Raw genomic sequence first — 27,505 nt, 5'->3', positions numbered from 1 at the left:
CCACAGGGATGCTGGGTCCATGTTGACTCTACAAGGTGTGGAAAGCGTTCCACAGGGATGCTGGGTCCATGTTGACTCTACAAGGTGTCGAAAGTGTTCCACAGGGATGCTGGGTCCATGTTGACTCCAAATGCTTCCTTTGGGTGGTGGACCGTTCATGATAGACACGGGAAACAGTTGAGTGTGAAAAAAATCCCAGCACCGCCCTTGCTGTCTCTGCCTGGCCGGTTCCCCTCTTTCCACTGGGATTCTCTGCCTCTAACCCTATTACAGGGGCTGAGTCACTGGCTTTACTGGGGCTCTCTCATGCCGTCCCTGGAGGGGGTGCGTCACCTGAGTGGGTTGAGTCACTGATGTGGTCATCCTGTCTGGGTTGGCGCCCCCCCCCCCCCCCCCCCCCCCCCCCTTGGGTTGTGCCGTGGCGGAGGTCTTTGTGGGCTACACTCAGCCTTGTCTCAGGAGGGTAAGTTGGTGGTTGAAGATATCCCTCTAGTGTTGTGGGGGCTGTGCTTTGGCAAAGTGGGTGGGGTTATATCCTTCCTGTTTGGCCCTGTCCGGGGGTGTCCTCGGATGGGGCCACAGTGTCTCCTGACCCCTCCTGTCTCAGCCTCCAGTATTTATGCTGCAGTAGTTTATGTGTCGGGGGGCTAGGGTCAGTTTGTTATATCTGGAGTACTTCTCCTGTCCTATTCGGTGTCCTGTGTGAATCTAAGTGTGCGTTCTCTAATTCTCTCCTTCTCTCTTTCTCTCTCTCGGAGGACCTGAGCCCTAGGACCATGCCCCAGGACTACCTGACATGATGACTCCTTGCTGTCCCCAGTCCACCTGGCTGTGCTGCTGCTCCAGTTTCAACTGTTCTGCCTTATTATTATTCGACCATGCTGGTAATTTATGAACATTTGAACATCTTGGCCATGTTCTGTTATAATCTCCACCCGGCACAGCCAGAAGAGGACTGGCCATCCCACATATGCTCTCTCTAATTCTCTCTTTCTTTCTCTCTCTCGGAGGACCTGAGCCATAGGACCATGCCCCAGGAATACCTGACATGATGACTCCTTGCTGTCCCCAGTCCACCTGACTGTGCTGCTGCTCCAGTTTCAACTATTCTGCCTTATTATTATTCGACCATGCTGGTCATTTATGAACATTTGAACATCTTGACCATGTTTTGTTATAATCTCCACCCGGCACAGCCAGAAGAGGACTGGCCACCCCACATAGCCTGGTTCCTCTCTAGGTTTCTTCCTAGGTTTTGGCCTTTCTAGGGAGTTTTTCCTAGCCACCGTGCTTCTACACCTGCATTGCTTGCTGTTTGGGGTTTTAGGCTGGGTTTCTGTACAGCACTTTGAGATATCAGCTGATGTACGAAGGGCTATATAAATAAATTTGATTTGATTTGATTTGATTTGTCTTGCCAATTCACCCTCTGAATGGCACACACACACAATGTCTCTGTCTCAAGTTCTAAAAATCTTCCTTTAACCCTGTCCTCTCCCCTTCATCTACAAAATACCTGACCTCATCATAAAAGTTTCTCCCTAATCTGCCCACATCCACCAATTTTCCTCTTGACAGGTGTTTCATTTATTTTATACTTTTTAAATTTCATTTTATGCAATTCTACACATGTTGCCATGGGGAGGAGAGAAAATTATGCAGTTTTAAAAGCAAGTTTGCTGCAATTCTACACATGTTGCCACAGAGCCCAAGGAGAATGTTTGAAGTTTTAATGTGACATCTGAGTGGAAGGCGTAGGAAGTGAAAACTCATCCATATCTCGCTGTAATTTCAATGAGACCTTGGTTGAAAATCTGCCACCTCCAGAAAAAGAACCAGGAAGTGGAATTTCTGAGGTTTTTGCCTGCCATATGAGTTCTGTTATACTCACAGACATAATTCAAACAGTTTTAGAAACTTCAGAGTGTTTTCTATCCAGTACTAATAATAATATGCAAATATTAGCAACTATGACTGAGGAGCAGGCCATTGAATATGGGCACCTCTGTGCACCTTTCATCCAAGCTACTCAATACTGCCCCTGCAGCCATAAGAAGTTAAAGCAAGTTTGCTGCAATTCTACAAATTTTTCCACAGAGCCCGAGGAGAATGGTTGAAGTTTTAATGTGACATCTGAGTGACACTGACTAACAAAAATCAATGGGTGCCCCCACCAGCCGGTCATTTTACCATGACGACACGTTTAGATAGGCCGCTAAACTAATTTAGCAATCAACAAAATGGTAGGTGACATGGGCTAATTGAGTGACTGACATAACGAGAGAAAAACTGATGATGCACAACCACATGTTTTTTTTTTTTTTTTTTTTTTTTTTTTTCACAATCACATGGGGGCCTTCGTAAGGGGTCCAGGGCCTTCGTAAGGGGTCCAGGGCCTTCGTAAGGGGTCCAGGGCCTTCGTAAGGGGTCCAGGGCCTTCGTAAGGGGTCCAGGGCCTTCGTAAGGGGTCCAGGGCCTTCGTAAGGGGTCCAGGGCCTTCGTAAGGGGTCCAGGGCCTTCGTAAGAGGGGCCAGGGCCTTCGTAAGGGGGGCCAGGGCCTTCGTAAGGGGGGCCAGGGCCTTCGTAAGGGGGGCCAGGACTTTCGTAAGGGGGGCCAGGGCCTTCATAAGGGGGACCAGGGCCTTCGTAAGGGGGGCCAGGGCCTTCGTTAGGGGGACCAGGGCCTTCGTAAGGGGGGCCAGGGCCTTCGTAAGGGGGGCCAGGGCCTTCGTAAGGGGGGCCAGGGCCTTCGTAAATGGGGCCATTGCCTTCGTAAGGGGGACCAGGGCCTTCGTAAGGGGGGCCAGGGCCTTCGTAAGGGGGGGCCAGGGCCTTCGTAAGGGGGGCCAGGACTTTCGTAAGGGGGGCCAGGGCCTTCATAAGGGGGACCAGGGCCTTCGTAAGGGGGGCCAGGGCCTTCGTTAGGGGGACCAGGGCCTTCGTAAGGGGGGCCAGGGCCTTCGTAAGGGGGACCAGGGCCTTCGTAAGGGGGGCCTTTGCCTTCGTAAGGGGGACCAGGGCCTTCGTAAGGGGGGCCAGGGCCTTCGTAAGGGGGGCCAGGGCTTTCGTAAGGGGGGCCAGGGCCTGCATCCATAATCTACGCTGATGGAAGTGGATTTAACAAGTGACATCAATAAGGGATCATAGCTTTCACCTGGATTCACCTGGTCAGTCTGTGTCATGGAAACAGCAGGTGTTCTTAATGTTTTGAACACTCAGTGTAAATATAATTAATTGTATTTAATATTTTATAGTAAAAATAAGGCAGAAATTGGAAGGAAATAACATGTGTTTTCCCCAAATAACCTGCTGACTGTTGTCATAGTGACAGTCTGTGTTTACAAAATTAGCAAGAGCAGTGTGCCGGTTTCTCTTTCGTGGCCTCATATCACAGAGCCATAGTCTATGAATGCATTCGCATTTCCAATGGGTCGCAGGGTTGAATGTTATTATCACAGCTAGTCTGTGCTTTTCCCCTCAGAGTCATTTACCCAGGCACCGCTACTGAACTTAACGAATTGCATTTTTTAGTGAAACGATTTGTTCACCTAAAAACAAAAACAAAGCCTAGAGGCCTATGATTTCTTAATCCAGCCCTGCAAATAGATTTGGGACTTTTACTGTGGTCAACCAAGTTTAGAGTTGTACCTATATCAAACAGGTTTAGAGTTTTACCTATATCAAACAGGTTTAGAGTTGTACCTATATCAAACAGGTTTAGAGTTTTACCTATATCAAACAGGTTTAGAGTTTTACCTATATCAAACAGGTTTAGAGTTTTACCTATATCAAACAGGTTTAGAGTTTTACCTATATCAAACAGGGTTTAGAGTTTTACCTATATCAAACAGGTTTAGAGTTTTACCTATATCAAACAGGTTTAGAGTTGTACCTATATCAAACAGGTTTAGAGTTGTACCTATATCAAACAGGTTTAGAGTTGTACCTATATCAAACAGGTTTAGAGTTTTACCTATATCAAACAGGTTTAGAGTTTTACCTGTATCAAACAGGGTTAGAGTTTTACCTATATCAAACAGGTTTAGAGTTTTACCTATTTCAAACAGGTTTAGAGTTTTACCTATATCAAACAGGTTTAGAGTTTTACCTATTTCAAACAGGTTTAGAGTTTTACCTATATCAAACAGGTTTAGAGTTTTACCTATATCAAACAGGTTTAGAGTTTTACCTGTATCAAACAGGGTTAGAGTTTTACCTATATCAAACAGGTTTAGAGTTTTACCTACATCAAACAGGTTTAGAGTTTTACCTATATCAAACAGGGTTAGAGTTTTACCTATATCAAACAGGTTTAGAGTTTTACCTGTATCAAACAGGTTTAGAGTTTTACCTATATCAAACAGGTTTAGAGTTTTACCTATATCAAACAGGTTTAGAGTTTTACCTGTATCAAACAGGGTTAGAGTTTTACCTATATCAAACAGGGTTAGAGTTTTACCTACATCAAACAGGTTTAGAGTTTTACCTGTATCAAACAGGTTTAGAGTTTTACCTATATCAAACAGGTTTAGAGTTTTACCTACATCAAACAGGTTTAGAGTTTTACCTGTATCAAACAGGTTTAGAGTTTTACCTATATCAAACAGGTTTAGAGTTTTACCTATATCAAACAGGTTTAGAGTTTTACCTATATCAAACAGGTTTAGAGTTTTACCTGTATCAAACAGGTTTAGAGTTTTACCTGTATCAAACAGGTTTAGAGTTTTACCTATATCAAACAGGGTTAGAGTTTTACCTATATCAAACAGGTTTAGAGTTTTACCTATATCAAACAGGGTTAGAGTTTTACCTATATCAAACAGGTTTAGAGTTTTACCTATATCAAACAGGTTTAGAGTTTTACCTGTATCAAACAGGTTTAGAGTTTTACCTGTATCAAACAGGTTTAGAGTTTTACCTATATCAAACAGGTTTAGAGTTTTACCTATATCAAACAGGTTTAGAGTTTTACCTGTATCAAACAGGTTTAGAGTTTTACCTATATCAAACAGGACTAGAGTTTTACCTATATCAAACAGGTTTAGAGTTTTACCTATATCAAACAGGTTTAGAGTTTTACCTATATCAAACAGGTTTAGAGTTGTACCTATATCAAACAGGTTTAGAGTTTTACCTATATCAAACAGGGTTAGAGTTTTACCTATATCAAACAGGTTTAGAGTTTTACCTATATCAAACAGGTTTAGAGTTTTACCTGTATCAAACAGGGTTAGAGTTTTACCTATATCAAACAGGTTTAGAGTTTTACCTATATCAAACAGGTTTAGAGTTTTACCTATATCAAACAGGTTTAGAGTTTTACCTATATCAAACAGGTTTAGAGTTTTACCTGTATCAAACAGGTTTAGAGTTTTACCTATATCAAACAGGGTTAGAGTTTTACCTATATCAAACAGGTTTAGAGTTTTACCTATATCAAACAGGTTTAGAGTTTTACCTGTATCAAACAGGGTTAGAGTTTTACCTATATCAAACAGGGTTAGAGTTTTACCTATATCAAACAGGTTTAGAGTTTTACCTGTATCAAACAGGTTTAGAGTTTTACCTATATCAAACAGGTTTTGAGTTTTACCTATATCAAACAGGTTTAGAGTTTTACCTATATCAAACAGGTTTAGAGTTTTACCTATATCAAACAGGTTTAGAGTTTTACCTATATCAAACAGGGTTAGAGTTGTACCTATATCAAACAGGTTTAGAGTTTTACCTATATCAAACAGGTTTAGAGTTTTACCTGTATCAAACAGGTTTAGAGTTTTACCTATTTCAAACAGGTTTAGAGTTTTACCTATATCAAACAGGTTTAGAGTTTTACCTATTTCAAACAGGTTTAGAGTTTTACCTATATCAAACAGGTTTAGAGTTTTACCTATATCAAACAGGGTTAGAGTTTCACCTATATCAAACAGGTTTAGAGTTTTACCTATATCAAACAGGTTTAGAGTTGTACCTATATCAAACAGGTTTAGAGTTTTACCTATATCAAACAGGTTTAGAGTTTTACCTATATCAAACAGGTTTAGAGTTTTACCTATATCAAACAGGTTTAGAGTTTTACCTATATCAAACAGGTTTAGAGTTTTACCTATATCAAACAGGTTTAGAGTTTTACCTGTATCAAACAGGGTTAGAGTTTTACCTATATCAAACAGGGTTAGAGTTTTACCTATATCAAACAGGTTTAGAGTTTTACCTGTATCAAACAGGTTTAGAGTTTTACCTATATCAAACAGGTTTAGAGTTTTACCTATATCAAACAGGTTTAGAGTTTTACCTATATCAAACAGGTTTAGAGTTTTACCTGTATCAAACAGGGTTAGAGTTTTACTTATATCAAACAGGTTTAGAGTTTTACCTATATCAAACAGGTTTAGAGTTTTACCTGTATCAAACAGGTTTAGAGTTTTACCTATATCAAACAGGGTTAGAGTTTTACCTATATCAAACAGGTTTAGAGTTTTACCTATATCAAACAGGTTTAGAGTTTTACCTGTATCAAACAGGGTTAGAGTTTTACCTATATCAAACAGGTTTAGAGTTTTACCTATATCAAACAGGTTTAGAGTTTTACCTATATCAAACAGGTTTAGAGTTTTACCTAGGCCAAATACGTTTGGACTTTTGCTGTGGTCAAATAGATGTGTAATTCTCCTCTGTCCTCTTTTCTCTTTTCTCCCTTCACTTTCACCCTCTCTGCTCCTCCTCTCCTCTCCTCCCTCCTCCTCTGTCATCTCCTCCTCTCCTCCCACTCTTCATAAATTAAGGCCAGGTCAATCTCTCTCTCCAATAAACCAAGTTATAAACTGTTATTGCAGATCTGTCAAATCACTCTCTAGCTGAGTGTGTGCCATCTTGAATCATCTGAGAGGAGAGGAGTGTGTGTAAGAGAAAGAGAGAGAGAGAGAGATAGAAGAGAGGGAGAGATAGAGAGAGAGAGGGGGAGAGAGAGAGAGAGAGAGAATGACACAGAGCGAGAGAGAGAGAGATAGAGAGAATGACACAGAGCGAGAGAGATAGAGAGACAGAGAATGAGAGAGAGAGAGACAGAGAGAGAAATAGAGAGAGAGAGAGAGAGAGAGAAAGAGAATGACACAGAGCGAGAGAGAGACAAAAAGACAGAGAGAGAGAGAGAGAGAGAGAGAGAATGACACAGAGCGAGAGAGAGACAGAGAGAGAGAGAGGCAGAGAGTAAAAGTTAGGGAGAGAGAGAGATAGAGAGAGAAACAGAGAGAAAGAGAGAGAGAGAAAGAGAGAGAGGGAGAGCGAGAGAGAGAGAGGGGGGGAGAAAGAGAGAGACAGAGAGACAGAGAGAGAGAGAGAGAGAGAGAGGGTGAGAAGGAGAGAGAGGGAAAGCGAGAGAGGGGGGAGAGTGTGTGTGTGTGTGTGTCTGTTTGTGTGTGTGTCCTTGCTCATTAATATTCATAACAGATGTGTCTGATAAGTGTTAATTTGCATAATGTGTGCCATCAAGTGTGTCTCTATACCTATTGACAGATTACAATCAATAACATCATCACCGAGAACAAACACCAACTCTGTTGACTTGGCTGGGACACTGCCCCTCTCAGCAAGACCACTGGAGCACAGCCTGTTGGTGCATCCTAACAATCTCTCCTTCTTCCTGAAGTGTTCACTCATTCACTACTCCCCACAAAGCTAGAGGGACTTTTCAAATCCATGAAGGGAAGAGAACAAGTGCACACTTTGGGAGAAAGGAAAGGTTATTGGGACGCGCGTGTGTGTGTGTGTGTGTGCGCGTGCGTGTGTGTGTGTGTGTGTATATCTGTGTGTGTGTGTGTGTGTGGGTGTGTGTGTGTGTGTGTGTGTGTGTGTGTGTGTGTGTGTGTGCGTGCGGGTGTGTGTGTGTGTGTGTGTGTGTGTGTGTGTGTGTATATCTGTGTGTGTGTGTGTGTGTGTGGGTGTGTGTGTGGGTGTGTGTGTGTCTCTTACGTTGAGAAAGCGTTATTCTGTTTCTCACAGCGAATGCCCTTGCAGTTGTTGGGTTCATCTGAGGCGTTGGTCTCGTAGTAGAAGTACAGCTGATTCAGACCGTTGGCGAACGCCAGCAGTACCTAGCAGATACAACGATTAGACGTTAGCTAGCAGGACCTAGCAGATACAACGATTAGACTTTAGCTAGCAGGACCTAGCAGATACAGCGATTAGATGTTAGCTAGCAGGACCTAGCAGATACAGCGATTAGATGTTAGCTAGCAGGACCTAGCAGATACAGCGATTAGATGTTAGCTAGCAGGACCTAGCAGATACAGCGATTAGACGTTAGCTAGCAGGACCTAGCAGATACAACGTTTAGACGTTAGCTAGCAGGACCTAGCAGATACAGCGATTAGACGTTAGCTAGCAAGACCTAGCAGATACAAATATTATAAATGAGTTTAGTTCTTTCTTTCACCCTGTTCCAAATGCTACACCTTGTTCCAAATGCTACACCCTACACCCTGTTCCAAACACCTCACCTTGTTCCAAATGCTACACCCTACACCCTGTTCCAAATGCTACACCAGGTTCCAAATGCTACACCCTACACCCTGTTCCAAATGCTACACCTTGTTCCAAATGCTACACCCTACACCCTGTTCCAAATGCTACACCCTGTTCCAAATGCTACACCCTGTTCCTAATGCTACACCCTGTTCCAAATGCTACACCCTGTTCCAAATGCTACACCCTACACCCTGTTCCAAATGCTACACCCTACACCCTGTTCCAAATGCTACACCCCCACCCTGTTCCAAATGCTACACCCTGTTCCAAATGCTACACCCTGTTCCAAATTCTACACCCTACACCCTGTTCCAAATGCTACACCCTGTTCCAAATTCTGCACCAGGTTCCAAATGCTACACCCTGTTCCAAATGCTACACCCTGTTCCAAATGCTACACCCTGTTCCAAATGCTACACCCTGTTCCAAATGCTACACCCTGTTCCAAATTCTACACCCCCACCCTGTTCCAAATGCTACACCCTGTTCCAAATTCTACACCCCCACCCTGTTCCAAATGCTACACCCTGTTCCAAATGCTACACCCTGTTCCAAATGCTACACCCTGTTCCAGATGCTACACCCTGTTCCAAATGCTACACCCTGTTCCAAATTCTACACCCCCACCCTGTTCCAAATGCTACACCCTGTTCCAAATGCTACACCCTGTTCCTGTTATGTCTAGTCATTTGATGTCTATTGGCCCTCATAACAATTTAGTTGATAGTTTGAGGTGTGCGTGTGCGTGTGCGTGTGCGTGTGTGTGTGTGTCTCACCAGACAGTAGATGAAGAGGAACTTCAGTATGTCCAGCAGCATCCTTCCCAGTGAGATCTGTAGAGGTCCCAGGTGGGAGTTGGCTGTGAACAGGGAGATGAGTCGTAGAGAACTGAAGATATTAGCTATAGCAAACAATGCTTCTGCTATCAGGGTAGGGTGCCACATCTCCCACTCTTCTCTAGGACGGGAGGAGTTGTACTACGGAGAGAGAGACGGGGGGGGATAGAGAGTGGGGTATGTAAAGAGAGAGAGAGGGCGGGGGTATGCAGAGAGAGAGATAGAGAGCGAGAGGAAGGTAGAGAGAGAGTGAGAGGAAGGTAAGAGAGATAGAGTGAGAGGAAGGTAGAGAGAGAGAGTGAGAGGAAGGTAGAGAGAGAGAGTGAGAGGAAGGTAGAGAGAGAGAGTGAGAGGAAGGTAGAGAGAGAGAGTGAGAGGAAGGTAGAGAGATAGAGAGGAAGGTAGAGAGAGTGAGAGGAAGGTAGAGAGATAGAGAGGAAGGTAGAGAGATAGAGTGAGAGGAAGGTAAGAGAGATAGAGTGAGAGGAAGGTAGAGAGAGAGAGTGAGAGGAAGGTAGAGAGAGAGAGTGAGAGGAAGGTAGAGAGATAGAGAGGAAGGTAGAGAGAGTGAGAGGAAGGTAGAGAGATAGAGGAAGGTAGAGAGAGAGAGGAAGATAGGGAGAGAGAGTGAGAGGAAGGTAGAGAGAGAGAGAGAGAGGAAGGTAGAGCGAGAGAGAGGAAGGTAGAGACAGAGAGAGAAAGGTAGAGAGAGAGAGAGGAAGGTAGAGAGAGATTGAGAGTGAGGTAGAGAGATAGAGAGAGAGGACGACAGAGAGAGAGAGTGAGAGGGAGGTAGAGAGATAGAGAGGAAGGTAGAGAGAGAGAGAGAGGAAGGTAGAGAGATAGAGAGGAAGGTAGAGAGATAGAGAGGAAGGTAGAGAGAGATTGAGAGTGAGGTAGAGAGATAGAGAGAGGGGACGACAGAGAGAGAGAGTGAGAGGGAGGTAGAGAGATAGAGAGGAAGGTAGAGAGAGAGAGGAAGGTAGAGAGAGAGAGGAAGGTAGAGAGATAGAGAGGAAGGTAGAGAGAGAGTGAGAGTGAGGTAGAGAGATAGAGTGAGAGGAAGGTAGAGAGATAGAGTGAGAGGAAGGTAGAGAGAGAGAGATAGAGGAAGGTAGAGAGAGAGAGGAAGGTAGAGAGATAGAGTGAGAGGAAGGTAAAGAGAGAGTGAGAGGAAGGTAGAGAGATAGAGTGAGAGGATGGTTAGAGAGATAGAGAGATGACGGTAGAGAGATAGAGTGAGAGGAAGGTAGAGAGATAGAGTGAGAGGAAGGTAGAGAGATTGAGTGAGAGGAAGGTAGAGAGATGTAGTGAGAGGAAGGTAGAAAGGGAGAGAGTGAGGAAGGTAGAGAGACAGAGAGAGAAAGGTAGAGAGATAGAGAGGAAGGTTGAAATTGAATTGAATTGAATAGAGAGGAAGGTAGAGAGAGAGAGTGAGAGGAAGGTAGAAAGGGAGAGAGAGAGGAAGGTAGAAAGGGAGAGAGAGAGGAAGGTAGAAAGGGAGAGAGAAAGGTAGAGAGATAGAGAGAGGGGAAGGTAGAAAGGGCGAGAGGTAAAGAGAGAGGAAGGTAGAGAGAGAGTGAGAGAAAGGTAGAAAGGGAGAGAGAGAGGAAGGTAGAGAGAGAGTGAGAGAAAGGTAGAGAGAGAGTGAGAGAAAGGTAGAAAGGGAGAGAGAGAGAGAGAGAAAGGTAGAAAGGGCGAGAGGTAAAGAGAGAGGAAGGTAGAGAGAGAGTGAGAGAAAGGTAGAAAGGGAGAGAGAGAGGAAGGTAGAGAGAGAGTGAGAGAAAGGTAGAGAGAGAGTGAGAGAAAGGTAGAAAGGTAGAGAGGTAGAGAGAGAGGAAGGTAGAAAGGGCGAGAGATAAAGAGAGAGGAAGGTAGAGAGAGAGTGAGAGAAAGGTAGAAAGGGCGAGAGGTAAAGAGAGAGGAAGATAGAGTGAGGGAGTGAGAGGAAGGTAGAGTGAGAGGAAGGTAGAAAGGGAGAGTGAGAGAAAGGTAGAAAGGGAGAGAGAGAGGAAGGTAGGTAGAGAGAGAGTGAGAGAAAGGTAGAAAGGGTGAGAGGTAAAGAGAGAGAAATGTAGAGAGAGAGGAAGGTAGAAAGAGAGTGAGAGAAAGGTAGAAAGATAGAGAGAGGGGAAGGTAGAAAGGGCGAGAGGTAAAGAGAGAGGAAGGTAGAGAGAGAGTGAGTGAAAGGTAGAAAGGGAGAGAGAGGAAGGTAGAGAGAGAGTGAGTGAAAGGTAGAAAGGGAGAGAGAGGAAGGTAGAGAGATAGAGAGAGGAAGGTAGAAAGGGAGAGAGAGATGTAGATGGATTTAGAACATGTCAAAGTTCAAAACTGTCATGGATCCCATGATTCTAAATGCAGCTTCTTGGCCAGTATCACAGGAATCCATCTGCTGTTACTCTCTCTCTCTCTCACACACACACACACATTATGCAAGCACTCACAACTACTCACTTTCAGCTTTTGACAGAATCCCAACTTGATGTCTGCCAACCTTGAATATTCATCAAAATGTTCCAGAATGTTGCTGAATGTTCTAGAATGTTCATCACAATGTTTCAGAATGTTCATCGCAATGTTCCAGAATGTTCAACTCAATGTTCAACTTAATGTTCTAGAATGTTCCAGAATGTTCCAGGATGTTCAAATGATGTTGATTAATATTAGGCTTGGGCATCTTGGGATCCTGGGAAATTCGGTAACACGGGCACTGAACACAAGGGGAACTATTTTCCCACTGAGCCTCTGTAATCCGAAGGTTAGCAATGCTAACAACTCCATGTAAAAACCCAAAGTGAATACTAGCTAATTGCTAACGAGCGCATTGCGAACATTTTATATCGGCTCTGACAAACTATTTGCAGGACAGACATCCCAGCTCATGAAGTTATACAATAAACTCAAAAATGCTACTCACAGTTTGCTACTCACAGTTTGCTACATACACAAAACACATTAGACAGCAAGGCTCTTGATCCTCTGTTGATACCAAGAGAAGCTTGATTACGCAAGAAGCCAACCACTTAGCTAGATAAATACCTATTAAATTAGCAAACCAAATGCACAACTACAGAGCATTTAGCACATTTTAGACAACATAATAGTTTTAAGATTATTATTATTATTTTTATGTAGCTGTCAAAACATTTAGTGGTGAACTCCATACTGTAGCTAAATCACCTGGAGCTCCACAACAGTGACTCACAAGGCTGCGGTCACTCATCATGGCTTTGTAGACAAACACCCCGTGACTGCGGACTACCGGTAAGCAACATAATGTAATATAATGTGACAGGTGAACTGAAGAACACAATCTGCTTTAGCTCCTAATGTATTGCACAAATTGACTGCAGGTATTTTTAAAAAAAAATTGAAAGTAGCTACAAATATTCAAATGTTTTTTTTAAAAACCTCTAAGAAATAAGTTTAAACGGTATTGACAAAAAAATACAGTTTTATATCTTTATGTTTGAAGCCTGAAATGTGGCAAAAGGTCGCAAAGTTCAAGGGGGCCGAATACTTTCGCAAGGCACTGTAGTTTACAACAGACCTCACAGTGAAATGCTTTACTTACCCTCAACCCAACAACGATTTACGAAGTTTTAAGAAAAATAAGTGTTAAGTGAGAAATAGAATATAAAAGTAACAAATAATTAAAGAGCAGCAGTAAATAACAGTAGCGAGACTATATACAGGGTATTACGGTACAGAGTCAATGTGGAGGCTATATACAGGGTATTACGGTACAGAGTCAAATGTGGAGGCTATATACAGGGGGTACTGGTACAGAGTCAATGTGGAGGCTGTATACAGGGTATTACGGTACAGAGTCAATGTGGAGGCTATATACAGGGGGTATTGTTACAGAGTCAATGTGGAGGCTATATACAGGGTATTACGGTACAGAGTCAATGTGGAGGCTATATACAGAGGGTACTGGTACAGAGTCAATGTGGAGGCTGTATACAGGGTATTACGGTACAGAGTCAAATGTGGAGGCTATATACAGGGGGTACTGGTACAGAGTCAATGTGGAGGCTGTATACAGGGTATTACGGTACAGAGTCAATGTGGAGGCTATATACAGGGGGTACCGGTACAGAGTCAATGTGGAGGCTATATACAGGGTATTACGGTACAGAGTCAATGTGGAGGCTAAATACAGGGTGTTACGGTACAGAGTCAATGTGGAGGCTATATACAGGGTATTACGGTACAGAGTCAATGTGGAGTCTATATACAGAGGGTACCAGTACAGAGTCAATATGGAGGCTATATACAGGGGGTACCAGTACAGAGTCAATGTGGAGGCTATATACAGGGGGTACCAGTACAGAGTCAATGTGGAGGCTATATACAGGGTATTACGGTACAGAGTCAATGTGGAGGCTATATACAGGGTATTACGGTACAGAGTCAATGTGGAGGCTATATACAGGGTATTACGGTACAGAGTCAATGTGGAGGCTATATACAGGGTGTTATGGTACCGAGTCAATGTGGATGCTATATACAGGTGGTACCGGTACAGAGTCAATGTGGAGGCTATATACAGGGTGTACCGGTACAGAGTCAATGTGGAGGCTATATACAGGGTGTACCGGTACAGAGTCAATGTGGAGGCTATATACAGGGGGTACCGGTACAGAGTCAATGTGGAGGCTATATACAGGGGGTACCGGTACCAAGTCAATGTGGAGGCTATTTACAGGGTATTATGGTACAGAGTCAATATGGAGGCTATATACAGGGGGTACCGGTACAGAGTCAATGTGGAGGCTATATACAGGGTATTACGGTACAGAGTCAATGTGGAGGCTATATACAGGGTATTACGGTACAGAGTCAATGTGGAGGCTATATACAGGGTGTTACGGTACAGAGTCAATGTGGAGGCTATATACAGGGTATTACGGTACAGAGTCAATGTGGAGGCTATATACAGGGTATTACGGTACACAGTCAATGTGGAGTCTATATACAGGGGGTACCAGTACAGAGCCAATGTGGAGGCTATATACAGGGTGTACTGGTACCCCCTGTACAGAGTCAATGTGGAGGCTATATACAGGGGGTACCGGTACCAAGTCAATGTGGAGGCTATATACAGGGTGTACTGGTACAGAGTCAATGTGAAGGTTATATACAGGGGGTACCGGTACCAAGTCAATGTGAAGGTTATATACAGGAGGTACCGGTACAGAGCCAATGTGCGGTTAGTCGAGGTAATTGAGGTAATATGTACATGTAGGGAGAGTTATTAAAGTGACTATGAATAGATAATAATAGAGAGAGTTGCAATGCAAATAGTCTGGGTAGCCATTTGATTAGCTGTTCAGGAGTCTTATGTCTTGGGGATAGAAGCAGTTTAGAGGCGGTTCCAACCCTTTTGAGGATCTGAGGACCCACGCCAAATCTGTTCAGTCTCCTGAGGGGGAATAGGCTTTGTCTTGCCCTCACAACTGTCTTGGTGTGTTTGGACCATGGTAGTTTGTTGTTGATGTGAACACCAAGGAACTTGAAGATCTCAACCTGCTCCACTATAGCCCTGTCGATGAGAAGGTAACGCCTTGCCGGTGTGTGTAGACACACACACACACACACACACACGCACACACACGCACGCACCGGTGTGTGTAGAGGTTGCTGAGGGGACGACGGCTCATAATAATGTCTGAAACGGAGTGAACGGCATCAACCACGAGGTTTTCATATTTAATGTGTTTGATGATGATCTGAAAACAACAGAGGAGTTTGTGTGTGTGTGTGTGTGTGTGTGTGTGTGTGTGTGTGTGTGTTACCTTAACGTAAGCCACTATCTTCAGTGATATAGTAGCCAGGTAGAGGGAGTTCATAGCAAAATCCATCAGGTTCCACCAGTCATGTATATACTCTGTAAAACCTCCATCCCACATCTCCTTAATCTCAGCCCAGATAAAACCTAGAGGGGGAGGGGGGGGGTAGAGAGAGAGAGACAGAGAGAGAGAGACAGAGACAGAGACAGAGACAGAGACAGAGAGACAGCATCACCAGTCATATATATATATATATATATATATATGTACTCAGGATGGTAAGTTGGTGGTTGAAGATATCCCTCTAGTGGTGTGGGGGCTGTGCTTTGGCAAAGTGGGTGGGGTTATATCCTTCCTGTTTGGCCCTGTCCGGGGGTGTCCTCGGATGGGGCCACAGTGTCTCCTGACCCCTCCTGTCTCAGCCTCCAGTATTTATGCTGCAGTAGTTTATGTGTCGGGGGGCTCGGGTCAGTTTGTTGTATCTGGAGTACTTCTCCTGTCCTCCTGTCTCCCTACTGTATTCATTTATCTTGCTCCTTTGCACCCCAGTATCTCTACTTGCACATTCATCTTCTGCACATCCACCATTCCAGTGTTTAATTGCTATATTGTAATTACTTCGCCACCATGGCCTATTTATTTCCTTAACTTACCTCATTTGCACTCACTGTATATAGACTTTTTGTTTTCTTTTGTTCTACTGTATTATTGACTGTATGTTTTGTTTATTCCATGTGTAACTCTGTGTTGTTGTATGTGTCAAATTGCTATGCTTTATCTTGGTCAGGGTCGCAGTTGCAAATGAGAACTTGTTCTCAAGTAGCTAACCTAGTTAAATAAAGGTGAAAAAAATAAAAAATAAAATAACACTTTGTATTCAGGACATAAAGTGAATTGCTTTGCCACATACTTTGCAGTATAACTTAAGTGCCTTGTTGAAAACACGATGCATGTTTTAGAATGTTTGTATTCTGGCTTCCTTCTTTTCACCCTGTGGAGTAACTATAACTACAATGTTGTTCATCTGTAACTGTTTTTATTTAAAGTCATGGTGAAATCCCTGAGTAGTTTCCTTCCTCTCCGGCAACTAAGTTAGGAAGGACGCCTGTATCTTTGAAGTGACTGGGTGTATTGATACACCATCCAAAGTGTAATTAATAACTTCACCTTGCTCAAAGGGATATTCAATGACTGTAAAATATATATATATATATTCTTCCCATCTACCAATAGGTGCCCTTCTCTGCGAGGCATCGGAAAACCTCCTTGGCCTGTGTGGTTGAATCTGTGTTTGAAATTCACTGCTTGACTGAGGAACCTTACAGATAATGATGTAAGTGTGGGGTACAGAGATGAGGCAGTCCTTCAAAAATGTTAAACATTATTATTGAACACAGAGTGTATTTAGGCTTGACACAACAAAGGAGGTTGAATACTTATTGACTAAAGACATTTCAGCTTTCATTTTTTATTCATTTTTTAAACATTTTGAAAAACATAACCTCGTTTTGGCATTATGGGGTATTGTGTGTTGGCCAGTGACACAACATCTCAAATTAAAAGAATTTTAAATTCAGGCTTTAACACAACAAAATGTGGGAAAAGGCAAGGGAATTCTGGGAATACTTTCTGTACCTTCTCCATCTCACGTCTCCTTCATTTCTGCTCGGATGAAGCCTGCGACACACACACACTCTCACTCCCAAACTCACCCCCCCACCCCAACACACACACACTCACTCCCAAACTCAACCCCCCACCCCCACACACACACTCTCACTCCCAAACTCACCCCCCACCCCCACACACACACTCTCACTCCCAAACTCACCCCCCACCCCCACACACACGCTCTTACTTCCAAACTCACCCCCCACCCCCACACACACGCTCTCACTCCCAAACTCACCCCCCACCCCCACACACACGCTCTCACTCCCTAACTCACCCACGGTAGTATCACCCCCCCTCCCCCACAGACACCCTCTCTACTCACACAGTACCCACGGTAGTATCACCCCACCCCCACAGACACCCTCTCTACTCACCCAGTACCCACGGTAGTATCACCCCACAGACACCCTCTCTACTCACCCAGTACCCACAGTAGTATCACCCCCCCCTCCCCCCCCCACAGACACCCTCTCTACTCACCCACGGTAGTATCACCCCCACAGACACCCTCTCTCTACTCACCCAGTACCCACGGTAGTATAACCCCCACAGACACCCTCTCTACTCACCCAGTACCCACGGTAGTATAACCCCCACAGACACCCTCTCTACTCACCCAGTACCCACGGTAGTATCAAACCCACAGACACCCTCTCTACTCACCCAGTACCCACAGTAGTATCACCCCACCCCCACAGACACCCTCTCTCTACTCACCCAGTACCCACGGTAGTATCACCCCACCCCCACAGACACCCTCTCTCTACTCACCCAGTACCCACGGTAGTATCAAACCCACAGACACCCTCTCTACTCACCCAGTACCCACAGTAGTATCACCCCACCCCCACAGACACCCTCTCTACTCACCCAGTACCCACGGTAGTATCACCCCACCCCCACATACACCCTCTCTACTCACCCAGTACCCACGGTAGTATCACCCCCACAGACACCCTCTCTCTACTCACCCAGTACCCACGGTAGTATCACCCCCCCACCCCCACAGACACCCTCTCTACTCACCCAGTACCCACGGTAGTATCACCCCCCCACCCCCACAGACACCTTCTCTACTCACCCAGTACCCACGGTAGTATCACCCCCCCACCCCCACAGACACCCTCTCTACTCACCCAGTACCCACAGTAGTATCACCCCCACAGACACCCTCTCTCTACTCACCCAGTACCCACGGTAGTATAACCCCCACAGACACCCTCTCTACTCACCCAGTACCCACGATAGTATCACCCCCCCCCCACCCCCACAGACACACCCTCTCTACTCACCCAGTACCCACGGTAGTATCATCCATTCCACAACAGTAGGCGGAGGACCCTGCATTAAATTACATCAAATTGGATCAACGTATTAGCTTGAACAGTTAAAAACATGAAAATCATCTTACAACAACCATACATTCTCTCTCTCTCTTACATAGATTTAATATAGTATATTCAAATAATTAATTTCATTTAAATAATAATAATAATAATAATAGCCTGTTGTTTTGTTTGTGTCTGTCTGTCTGTCTGTCTGTCTTGGATTACCTGCATGTGTAGCTTGGTCCTGGCGATGTGTTGGGAGGCGAGGAGGAGGAGGAAGAGGAAGTTCAGATAGGAGGCTGTGTGACAGATAAACTTGATGAAGGGTTTCTTCACAAACACACCCAGGGAAGACTTGGGGGCTAGGAGGTAGATCTGGAGAGAGAGAGGGGGGATGGGAAAAGGGGGTGGAAAAAGAGAGAGAGGGGGGATGGGAAAAGAGAGAGAGGGAGAGGGAGGGAGGGAGGGAGGGAGGGAGGGAGGGAGGGAGGGAGGGAAGGAGGGGGAGAGAGAGAGAGAGAGAGAGAGAGGGAGAGAGAGACGGAGAGAGAGACGGAGAGGGAGGGAGAGAGAGAGAGGGAGGGAGAGAGAGAGAGAGAGAGGGAGGGAGAGAGAGAGAGAGAGAGAGAGAGAGAGAGAGAGAGAGAGGAAAGGGAGGGGGAGAGAGAGAGAGAGAGAGAGAGAGGGAGGGGGAGAGGGGAGAGAGAGAGAGAGAGAGAGAGAGGAAAGGGAGGGGGAGAGGGGAGAGAGAGGAAAGGGAGGGGGAGAGGGGAGAGAGAGAGAGAGAGGAAAGGAAGGGGGAGAGGGGAGAGAGAGAGAGAGAGAGAGAGAGAGAGAGAGTGAGCGGAAAGGGAGGGTGAGAGGGGAGAGAGAGAGAGAGAGAGAGAGAGAGAGAGAGGAAAGGGAGGGGGAGAGGGGAGAGGGGAGAGAGAGGAAAGGGAGGGGGAGAGGGGAGAGAGAGAGATAGAGAGAAAAGGGAGGGGGAGAGGGGAGAGAGAGAGAGAGAGAGAGAGGGAGAGGGTGAGAGAGAGAGAGAGGAAATGGAGGGGGAGAGGGGGAGGGAGAAGTTAGTAAGTGCTCCAGAAACGTTCCCTAAGTTTCCAGGTTCCAGGTCCATGAGCCCCATAAAAGCAGAGTCAAGCCAAACTACACAGAGCCGGTCTAGTTTGTTTCTGGAAAGGACTCCTGATCCAAGATCGACACTCCTACTACATTACATACAGCTCATAACAGTCCTGTTTGGGTCAGCACCATAGAGATACATGCAGGTCAGAACAGTCCGGTTTGGGTCAGCACCATAGTGCGAAAAGGAGTTTACTAACCATTGAGAAGACAGGGAAGAGCAGTCCTATGATGAAACAGGTCACTAGTTTGACAGCCCAGTGTCTCCTCCTCCAGCCGGGGAACCCATCGTACCACAGAGTAGCTAGGAGCTGCTGGCAGTTAGGCTGGGCTACAAACTACAGAGAGAGTAAAAACAAAGGTGTCATTGTACGCTGATGATTCATGTTCTTAAACCACAATTATAATCTCTCCACAGCCTCATGGATTATCTAGATACTTTTGCTATCCTCTCTGGATTAAAACCAAATGATGATAATTGTACTATATTGCGTATTGGATCACATTACCGTGTAGTTTACCAATAAAATGGACTGACTGGGATATAGATATATAGATATACTCGGTATACATATCCCAAAAGAATTAAATTATCTCAATCCAATACATAATACATAATAGAAATAGATAAAATCTTGCTACCATGGAAAGGAAAATACCTGTCTATTTGTGGAAAATTCACCCTGATTAGGCATATCCCAGTTTAGCTTAAATAACTATTTAGTCATATCCCAGTTTAGCTTAATTAGCTCTTTAGTCATATCCCAGTTCACCCTGATTAACTCTTTAGTCATATCCCAGTTCACCCTGATTAACTCTTTAGTCATATCCCAGTTCACCCTGATTAACTCTTTAGTCATATCCCAGTTCACCCTGATTAACTCTTTAGTCATATCCCAGTTTACCCTGATTAACTCTTTAGTCATATCCCAGTTGACCCTGATTAACTCTTTAGTCATATCCCAGTTTACCCTGATTAACTCTTTAGTCATATCCCAGTTGACCCTGATTAACTCTTTAGTCATATCCCAGTTTACCCTGATTAACTCTTTGGTCATATCCCAGTTGACCCCGATGAACTCTTTTTTTGCTTATGGTTTTGCCTACACCTAGCAACCTGTTTTAACAAACTGTTTTTTAAATAATATGAGAAAAAAAAGATTCAATTTTACTTGGAACGATGGGCCAGACAAAATTAAACGGGCCTATTAATATAATGAATATGAATTCAGAGGGCAGAAATAATTAAATATGAAAGCATTGGACCTCTCACTAAAGGCTTCAGTCATACAAAAGTTATACTTAAATCCAAACGGGTTCTCTAGCAAATGAGTAAGAATTTCTCCCCCATGTTCAAGAAGGGCCTTTTCCCCTTTATTCAGATTACAACGGCTCACTTTCAGTCATTTGAAAAGGAAACAATTTCCCAAATATCGTTATTTTTATAAACAAGCCTTAGAAAGTTGGTTGCAATTTCAGTTTAATCCACCAGAAAAGACAGAACAAATAATACAACAAATATTATAAACTCAAATATACTAAAATATTTCATTTATTTTTTATTTTAAAGCTATAATCTTTGTAAAGGATATCATAAATCCGACTGGTGGAGTTATGTCACATATGCAGCTAACTAAAACATATGGAAATGTACAAGGAATGTGGAAGGGGGGAAAACCCTAAGGAACTCGTCTGTCGGCCCGGCATCAAAGACCATAATTGGTCAAAGAAAATTGTGATAAATAAAAAAGTACCATATAGATTGACAGCCGTGCCATATAGATTGACAGCAGTGCCATATAGATTGACAGCCGTGCCATATAGATTGACAGCCGTGCCATATAGATTGACAGCCGTGCCATATAGATTGACAGCCGTGCCATATAGATTGACAGCAGTGCCATATAGATTGACAGCCGTGCCATATAGATTGACAGCAGTGCCATATAGATTGACAGCAGTGCCATATAGATTGACAGCAGTGCCATATAGATTGACAGCCGTGCCATATAGATTGACAGCCGTGCCATATAGATTGACAGCAGTGCCATATAGATTGACAGCCGTGCCATATAGATTGACAGCAGTGCCATATAGATTGACAGCCGTGCCATATAGATTGACAGCCGTGCCATATAGATTGACAGCCGTGCCATATAGATTGACAGCAGTGCCATATAGATTGACAGCAGTGCCATATAGATTGACAGCCGTGCCATATAGATTGACAGCCGTGCCATATAGATTGACAGCCGTGCCATATAGATTGACAGCAGTGCCATATAGATTGACAGCCGTGCCATATAGATTGACAGCAGTGCCATATAGATTGACAGCAGTGCCATATAGATTGACAGCCGTGCCATATAGATTGACAGCAGTGCCATATAGATTGACAGCAGTGCCATATAGATTGACAGCAGTGCCATATAGATTGACAGCAGTGCCATATAGATTGACAGCCGTGCCATATAGATTGACAGCAGTGCCATATAGATTGACAGCAGTGCCATATAGATTGACAGCCGTGCCATATAGATTGACAGCAGTGCCATATAGATTGACAGCAGTGCCATATAGATTGACAGCAGTGCCATATAGATTGACAGCAGTGCCATATAGATTGACAGCCGTGCCATATAGATTGACAGCAGTGCCATATAGATTGACAGCCGTGCCATATAGATTGACAGCAGTGCCATATAGATTGACAGCAGTGCCATATAGATTGACAGCCGTGCCATATAGATTGACAGCCGTGCCATATAGATTGACAGCCGTGCCATATAGATTGACAGCAGTGCCATATAGATTGACAGCCGTGCCATATAGATTGACAGCAGTGCCATATAGATTGACAGCAGTGCCATATAGATTGAAAGCAGTGCCATATAGATTGACAGCCGTGCCATATAGATTGACAGCCGTGCCATATAGATTGACAGCCGTGCCATATAGATTGACAGCAGTGCCATATAGATTGACAGCCGTGCCATATAGATTGACAGCCGTGCCATATAGATTGACAGCCGTGCCATATAGATTGACAGCCGTGCCATATAGATTGACAGCCGTGCCATATAGATTGACAGCCGTGCCATATAGATTGACAGCCGTGCCATATAGATTGACAGCCGTGCCATATAGATTGACAGCCGTGCCATATAGATTGACAGCCGTGCCATATAGATTGACAGCCGTGCCATATAGATTGACAGCCGTGCCATATAGATTGACAGCCGTGCCATATAGATTGACAGCAGTGCCATATAGATTGACAGCAGTGCCATATAGATTGACAGCCATGCCATATAGATTGACAGCCGTGCCATATAGATTGACAGCCGTGCCATATAGATTGACAGCAGTGCCATATAGATTGACAGCCGTGCCATATAGATTGACAGCAGTGCCATATAGATTGACAGCAGTGCCATATAGATTGACAGCAGTGCCATATAGATTGACAGCCGTGCCATATAGATTGACAGCCGTGCCATATAGATTGACAGCCGTGCCATATAGATTGACAGCCGTGCCATATAGATTGACAGCCGTGCCATATAGATTGACAGCCGTGCCATATAGATTGACAGCCGTGCCATATAGATTGACAGCAGTGCCATATAGATTGACAGCCGTGCCATATAGATTGACAGCCGTGCCATATAGATTGACAGCCGTGCCATATAGATTGACAGCCGTGCCATATAGATTGACAGCCGTGCCATATAGATTGACAGCCGTGCCATATAGATTGACAGCCGTGCCATACAGATTGACAGCCGTGCCATACAGATTGACAGCCGTGCCATATAGATTGACAGCCGTGCCATATAGATTGACAGCCGTGCCATATAGATTGACAGCCGTGCCATATAGATTGACAGCCGTGCCATATAGATTGACAGCCGTGCCATATAGATTGACAGCCGTGCCATATAGATTGACAGCCGTGCCATACAGATTGACATCCGTGCCATACAGATTTACAGCCGTGCCATACAGATTGACAGCAGTGCCATATAGATTGACATCCGTGCCATACAGATTGACAGCAGTGCCATACAGATTGACATCCGTGCCATATAGATTGACATCCGTGCCATACAGATTGACAGCAGTGCCATATAGATTGACAGCCGTGCCATATAGATTGACAGCCGTGCCATATAGATTGACAGCCGTGCCATATAGATTGACAGCCGTGCCATATAGATTGACAGCCGTGCCATATAGATTGACAGCCGTGCCAAATAGATTGACAGCTGTGCCAAATAGATTGACAGCTGTGCCAAATAGATTGCAAAATAGATGGGAAGAGATTTTTTACATACCAATTCCATGGCCCATGGTTTATGAACTGATACGTAAAACAACACCAGATTTAACACCTAGAATTTTTCAATTTAAATTATAATACAAAATTCTTGCAACCAATAGAATGTTATATATATATATATATATATATATATATATATGTATATATGGGGGATAAAAGCATTCCAGCTCTGCAGATTTTGCTGCGAAGAGACAGAATCGTTTGATCATTTGTTTGGGTACTGTCCAGGCCTGTTTTTGGTAACAGCTCCAGGAAGGGCTGAATAATTAAAACATCCACCTGGATATAAATCTGCAGATCTGAAAAGGTTTTGACCTCTTGCCTGCATGACCATTCAGCCTGCCCTGACACTAAACCTGCCTGCCTGACCATTAAGCCTGCCTGGCCATTCAGCCTGCCTGACCATTCAGCCTGCCCTGACACTAAACCTGCCTGCCTGACCATTCAGCCTGCCTGACCATTCAGCCTGCCTGACCATTCAGCCTGCCCTGACACTAAACCTGCCTGCCTGACCATTCAGCCTGCCTGACCATTCAGCCTGCCCTGACACTAAACCTGCCTGCCTGACCATTCAGCCTGCCCTGACACTAAACCTGCCTGCCTGACCATTCAGCCTGCCTGACACTAAACCTGCCTGCCTGACCATTCAGCCTGTCGTGACACTAAACCTGCCTGCCTGACCATTCAGCCTGCCTGACCATTCAGCCTGCCTGACACTAAACCTGCCTGCCTGACCATTCAGCCTGCCTGACCATTCAGCCTGCCTGACCATTCAGCCTGCCCTGACACTAAACCTGCCATCCTGACCATTCAGCCTGCCCTGACACTAAACCTGCCTGCCTGACCATTCAGCCTGCCTGACACTAAACCTGCCTGCCTGACCATTCAGCCTGCCCTGACACTAAACCTGCCTGCCTGACCATTCAGCCTGCCCTGACACTAAACCTGCCTGCCTGACCATTCAGCCTGCCTGACCATTCAGCCTGCCTGACCATTCAGCCTGCCTGACCATTCAGCCTGCCCTGACACTAAACCTGCCTGCCTGACCATTCAGCCTGCCTGACACTAAACCTGCCTGCCTGACCATTCAGCCTGCCCTGACACTAAACCTGCCTGCCTGACCATTCAGCCTGCCTGACCATTCAGCCTGCCTGACCATTCAGCCTGCCTGACCATTCAGCCTGCCCTGACACTAAACCTGCCTGCCTGACCATTCAGCCTGCCTGACCATTCTGCCTGCCTGACCATTCAGCCTGCCCTGACACTAAACCTTCCTGCCTGACCATTCATCCTGCCTGACCATTCAGCCTGCCTGACACTAAACCTGCCTGCCTGACCATTCAGCCTGCCCTGACACTAAACCTGCCTGCCTGACCATTCAGCCTGCCTGACCATTCAGCCTGCCTGACCATTCTGCCTGCCTGACCATTCTGCCTGCCTGACCATTCAGACTGCCTGACCATTCAGCCTGCCTGACCATTCAGCCTGCCCTGACACTAAACCTGCATGCCTGACCATTCAGCCTGCCTGACCATTCAGCCTGCCTGACCATTCAGCCTGCCCTGACACTAAACCTGCCTGCCTGACCATTCAGCCAACTAAACATCTTGCCAAGCAGCTGTGGAAAAAGTGATGACATTGTCACACATATAGACAGCACACTCACACGGAGGAGATTTGGTAAAAGGAGATTAATTAATAAGATGAAATGATAGAGGAAAATAGAGATGTAGTGAAAGACACTCTTAAAAGGTCTGGCTCTCTCTCTGGCTCTCTCTCTGGCTCTCTCTGGCTCTACCTCGCTCACTGTCTCTCTCTCTATGTCTCTCTCTCTCTCTCTCTCTCTCTCTCTCTATGTCTCTCTCTCTCTCTCTCTCTCTCTCTCTCTCTCTCTCTCTCTCTCTCTCTCTCTCTCTCTCTCTCTCTCTCTCTCTCTCTATCTAACCGGTGACCGAACTATGGCCGGGGCTGTTGCTAGGTAGCAGTATGCTAATTAGCAGTTGATCTCTGGGTTGTGATAAAGTGTCCGACTTTCTCTCTCTCTCTATCACTCCCTCTCCTTATCCACCCCACTCTATCTCTCTCTCTCTCTCTCTCTCTCTCTCTCTCTCTCTCTCTCTCTCTCTCTCTCTCTCTATCTCTCTCTATATCTCTCTATATCTCTCTATGTCTCTCTCTCTCTCTCTCTCTCTCTCTCTCTCTCTCTCTCTCTCTCTCTCTCTCTCTCTCTCTCTCTCTCTCTCTCTCTCTCTCTCTATCCTTTCGAAAGGAGAACTCCCTCCTAGAAACGTATCTGGTCTGCTGTTTCCACATGCTTCAAGAGGGCCACCATTGTTCCTGTTCTCAAGAAAGCTAAGGTAACTGAGCTAAACGACTACCGCCCCGTTTTTTGTAATTTGCTAGGTAAAGTGTAGGCATACAGTACTGTCTTTATAAGCAAATCAATAACATTATATGTATTTATTTATTTATATATTTACAGCAGAAAATGTTTGTTCTTCATAACACAAACACATTTAGTACACATTTATTATACATTTAGTATACATTTAGTATACTTTTAGTATACATTTAGTACACATTTAGTATACATTTAGTACACATTTAGTATACATTTAGTATACGTTTAGTATACATTTAGTTTTGGTATACATTTAGTATACATTTAGTACACATTTAGTATACATTTAGTATACATTTAGTATACATTTAGTTTTGGTATACATTTAGTATACATTTAGTATACATTTAGTATACATTTAGTTTTTTGGGGGAGATGAATGTACATCTACACAGAAGCTGGCAACAACAAAAAATTGCGCAATGTCCACATGTATTCTATACCTGAAGGGCGTTCTGGGATTTGTCCCCCCGGGGAAAGGTCTAACAGCGGACATAAGGTGAGACAAAACTAGCCAGTTATAGAATATTGTGTTGACAACTGAGCTGACTGAAGACCGGACATTCAACCGGCCGTTGTTGATATCGTTTCCACGTTAACATGTCTCTAAACAACGTGATAAATCTTTTAAGTTGCTAGCCACTTTTACATCCTTAGACACTGATTCACTGATCCATGGTGAGTTTTACATTTCCCACCCTATTGGATGAGAAAATGATTTGAGAGAGAATTGCTGAAGGGCAGGGAAGATGGGCAAGGATTTTGTGTCCTAGCTTCAGGGGGAAGCTGGTTCCACCACTGGGGTGCCAGGACAGAGGAGAGCTTGTGGTGGGAGGGCCGAGAGTCTGGAGGTCTGGAGGTGGGAGAACAGAGTTCTCGCGTTGGGGTGTAGGGTTTGAGCATAGCCTGAAGGTAGGGAGGGGCAGTTATTTTTGCTGCTACGTAGGTACAGCGAGTTGCAGTAGTCCAGACGGGAGAGAACAAGTTCCTGGATTAGGACCTGCTTCCTGTGTGGGGTAGTGTCGTACTTCCTGTGTGGGGTAGTGTCGTACTTCCTGTGTGGGCTAGTGTCGTACTTCCTGTGTGGGGTAGTGTCGTACTTCCTGTGTGGGGTAGTATTGTAGAACATGAACCTGCAGGTGTGGGTCACTGCTTTGATGTTTGCAGAGAACGACAGGGTGTTGTTGTCCAGGCAAGGTTCTTTGCACTCTGGGAGGGCGACACTGTGGAGTTGTCAACCGTGATGGAGAGGTCTCTCTCTCTCTCTCTCTTTTCAGAATCCCTCCTCTCACTCTTTCCATCTCTCACTTTCTGCAGTAATGCATTCTTTCTGAATGATATACCTTCATTTTCTAACCCAACACTAATGCTACGCTAACTCAATACATTTACATTTTGGGGATTAGCATGATGAAGTTGCCAGTTAGACACTAATCCACTGATGTAAGGTCAGTTTCTACATTTCCATCCATATTAGATAA

The 27,505-nt window shown here is 44.7% G+C and overlaps 1 protein-coding gene across 1 annotated transcript in view; it reads right to left on the bottom strand.

The window, feature by feature from the left end:
* LOC139417023 (short transient receptor potential channel 5-like) overlaps positions 1-27,505 on the bottom strand; it is an 84,490-nt gene that overhangs the window by 12,650 nt on the left and 44,335 nt on the right. Inside the window, exons 7-12 of the mRNA XM_071166257.1 lie at positions 19,482-19,619; positions 18,385-18,534; positions 18,124-18,172; positions 15,164-15,303; positions 9,303-9,503; positions 7,972-8,093 (exon numbers count right to left, since the gene is read on the bottom strand). Of these exons, the coding sequence (XP_071022358.1) occupies positions 7,972-8,093; positions 9,303-9,503; positions 15,164-15,303; positions 18,124-18,172; positions 18,385-18,534; positions 19,482-19,619 (800 nt within the window). The remainder of the gene's footprint in view (positions 1-7,971; positions 8,094-9,302; positions 9,504-15,163; positions 15,304-18,123; positions 18,173-18,384; positions 18,535-19,481; positions 19,620-27,505) is intronic.

Source organism: Oncorhynchus clarkii, chromosome 9 (assembly GCF_045791955.1).
Source record: "Oncorhynchus clarkii lewisi isolate Uvic-CL-2024 chromosome 9, UVic_Ocla_1.0, whole genome shotgun sequence".
Taxonomy (NCBI): Eukaryota; Metazoa; Chordata; class Actinopteri; order Salmoniformes; family Salmonidae; genus Oncorhynchus; species Oncorhynchus clarkii.
The sequence above is the reverse complement of the archived record's forward strand: the minus strand, read 5'-3'. Positions and strand labels throughout refer to the sequence as shown.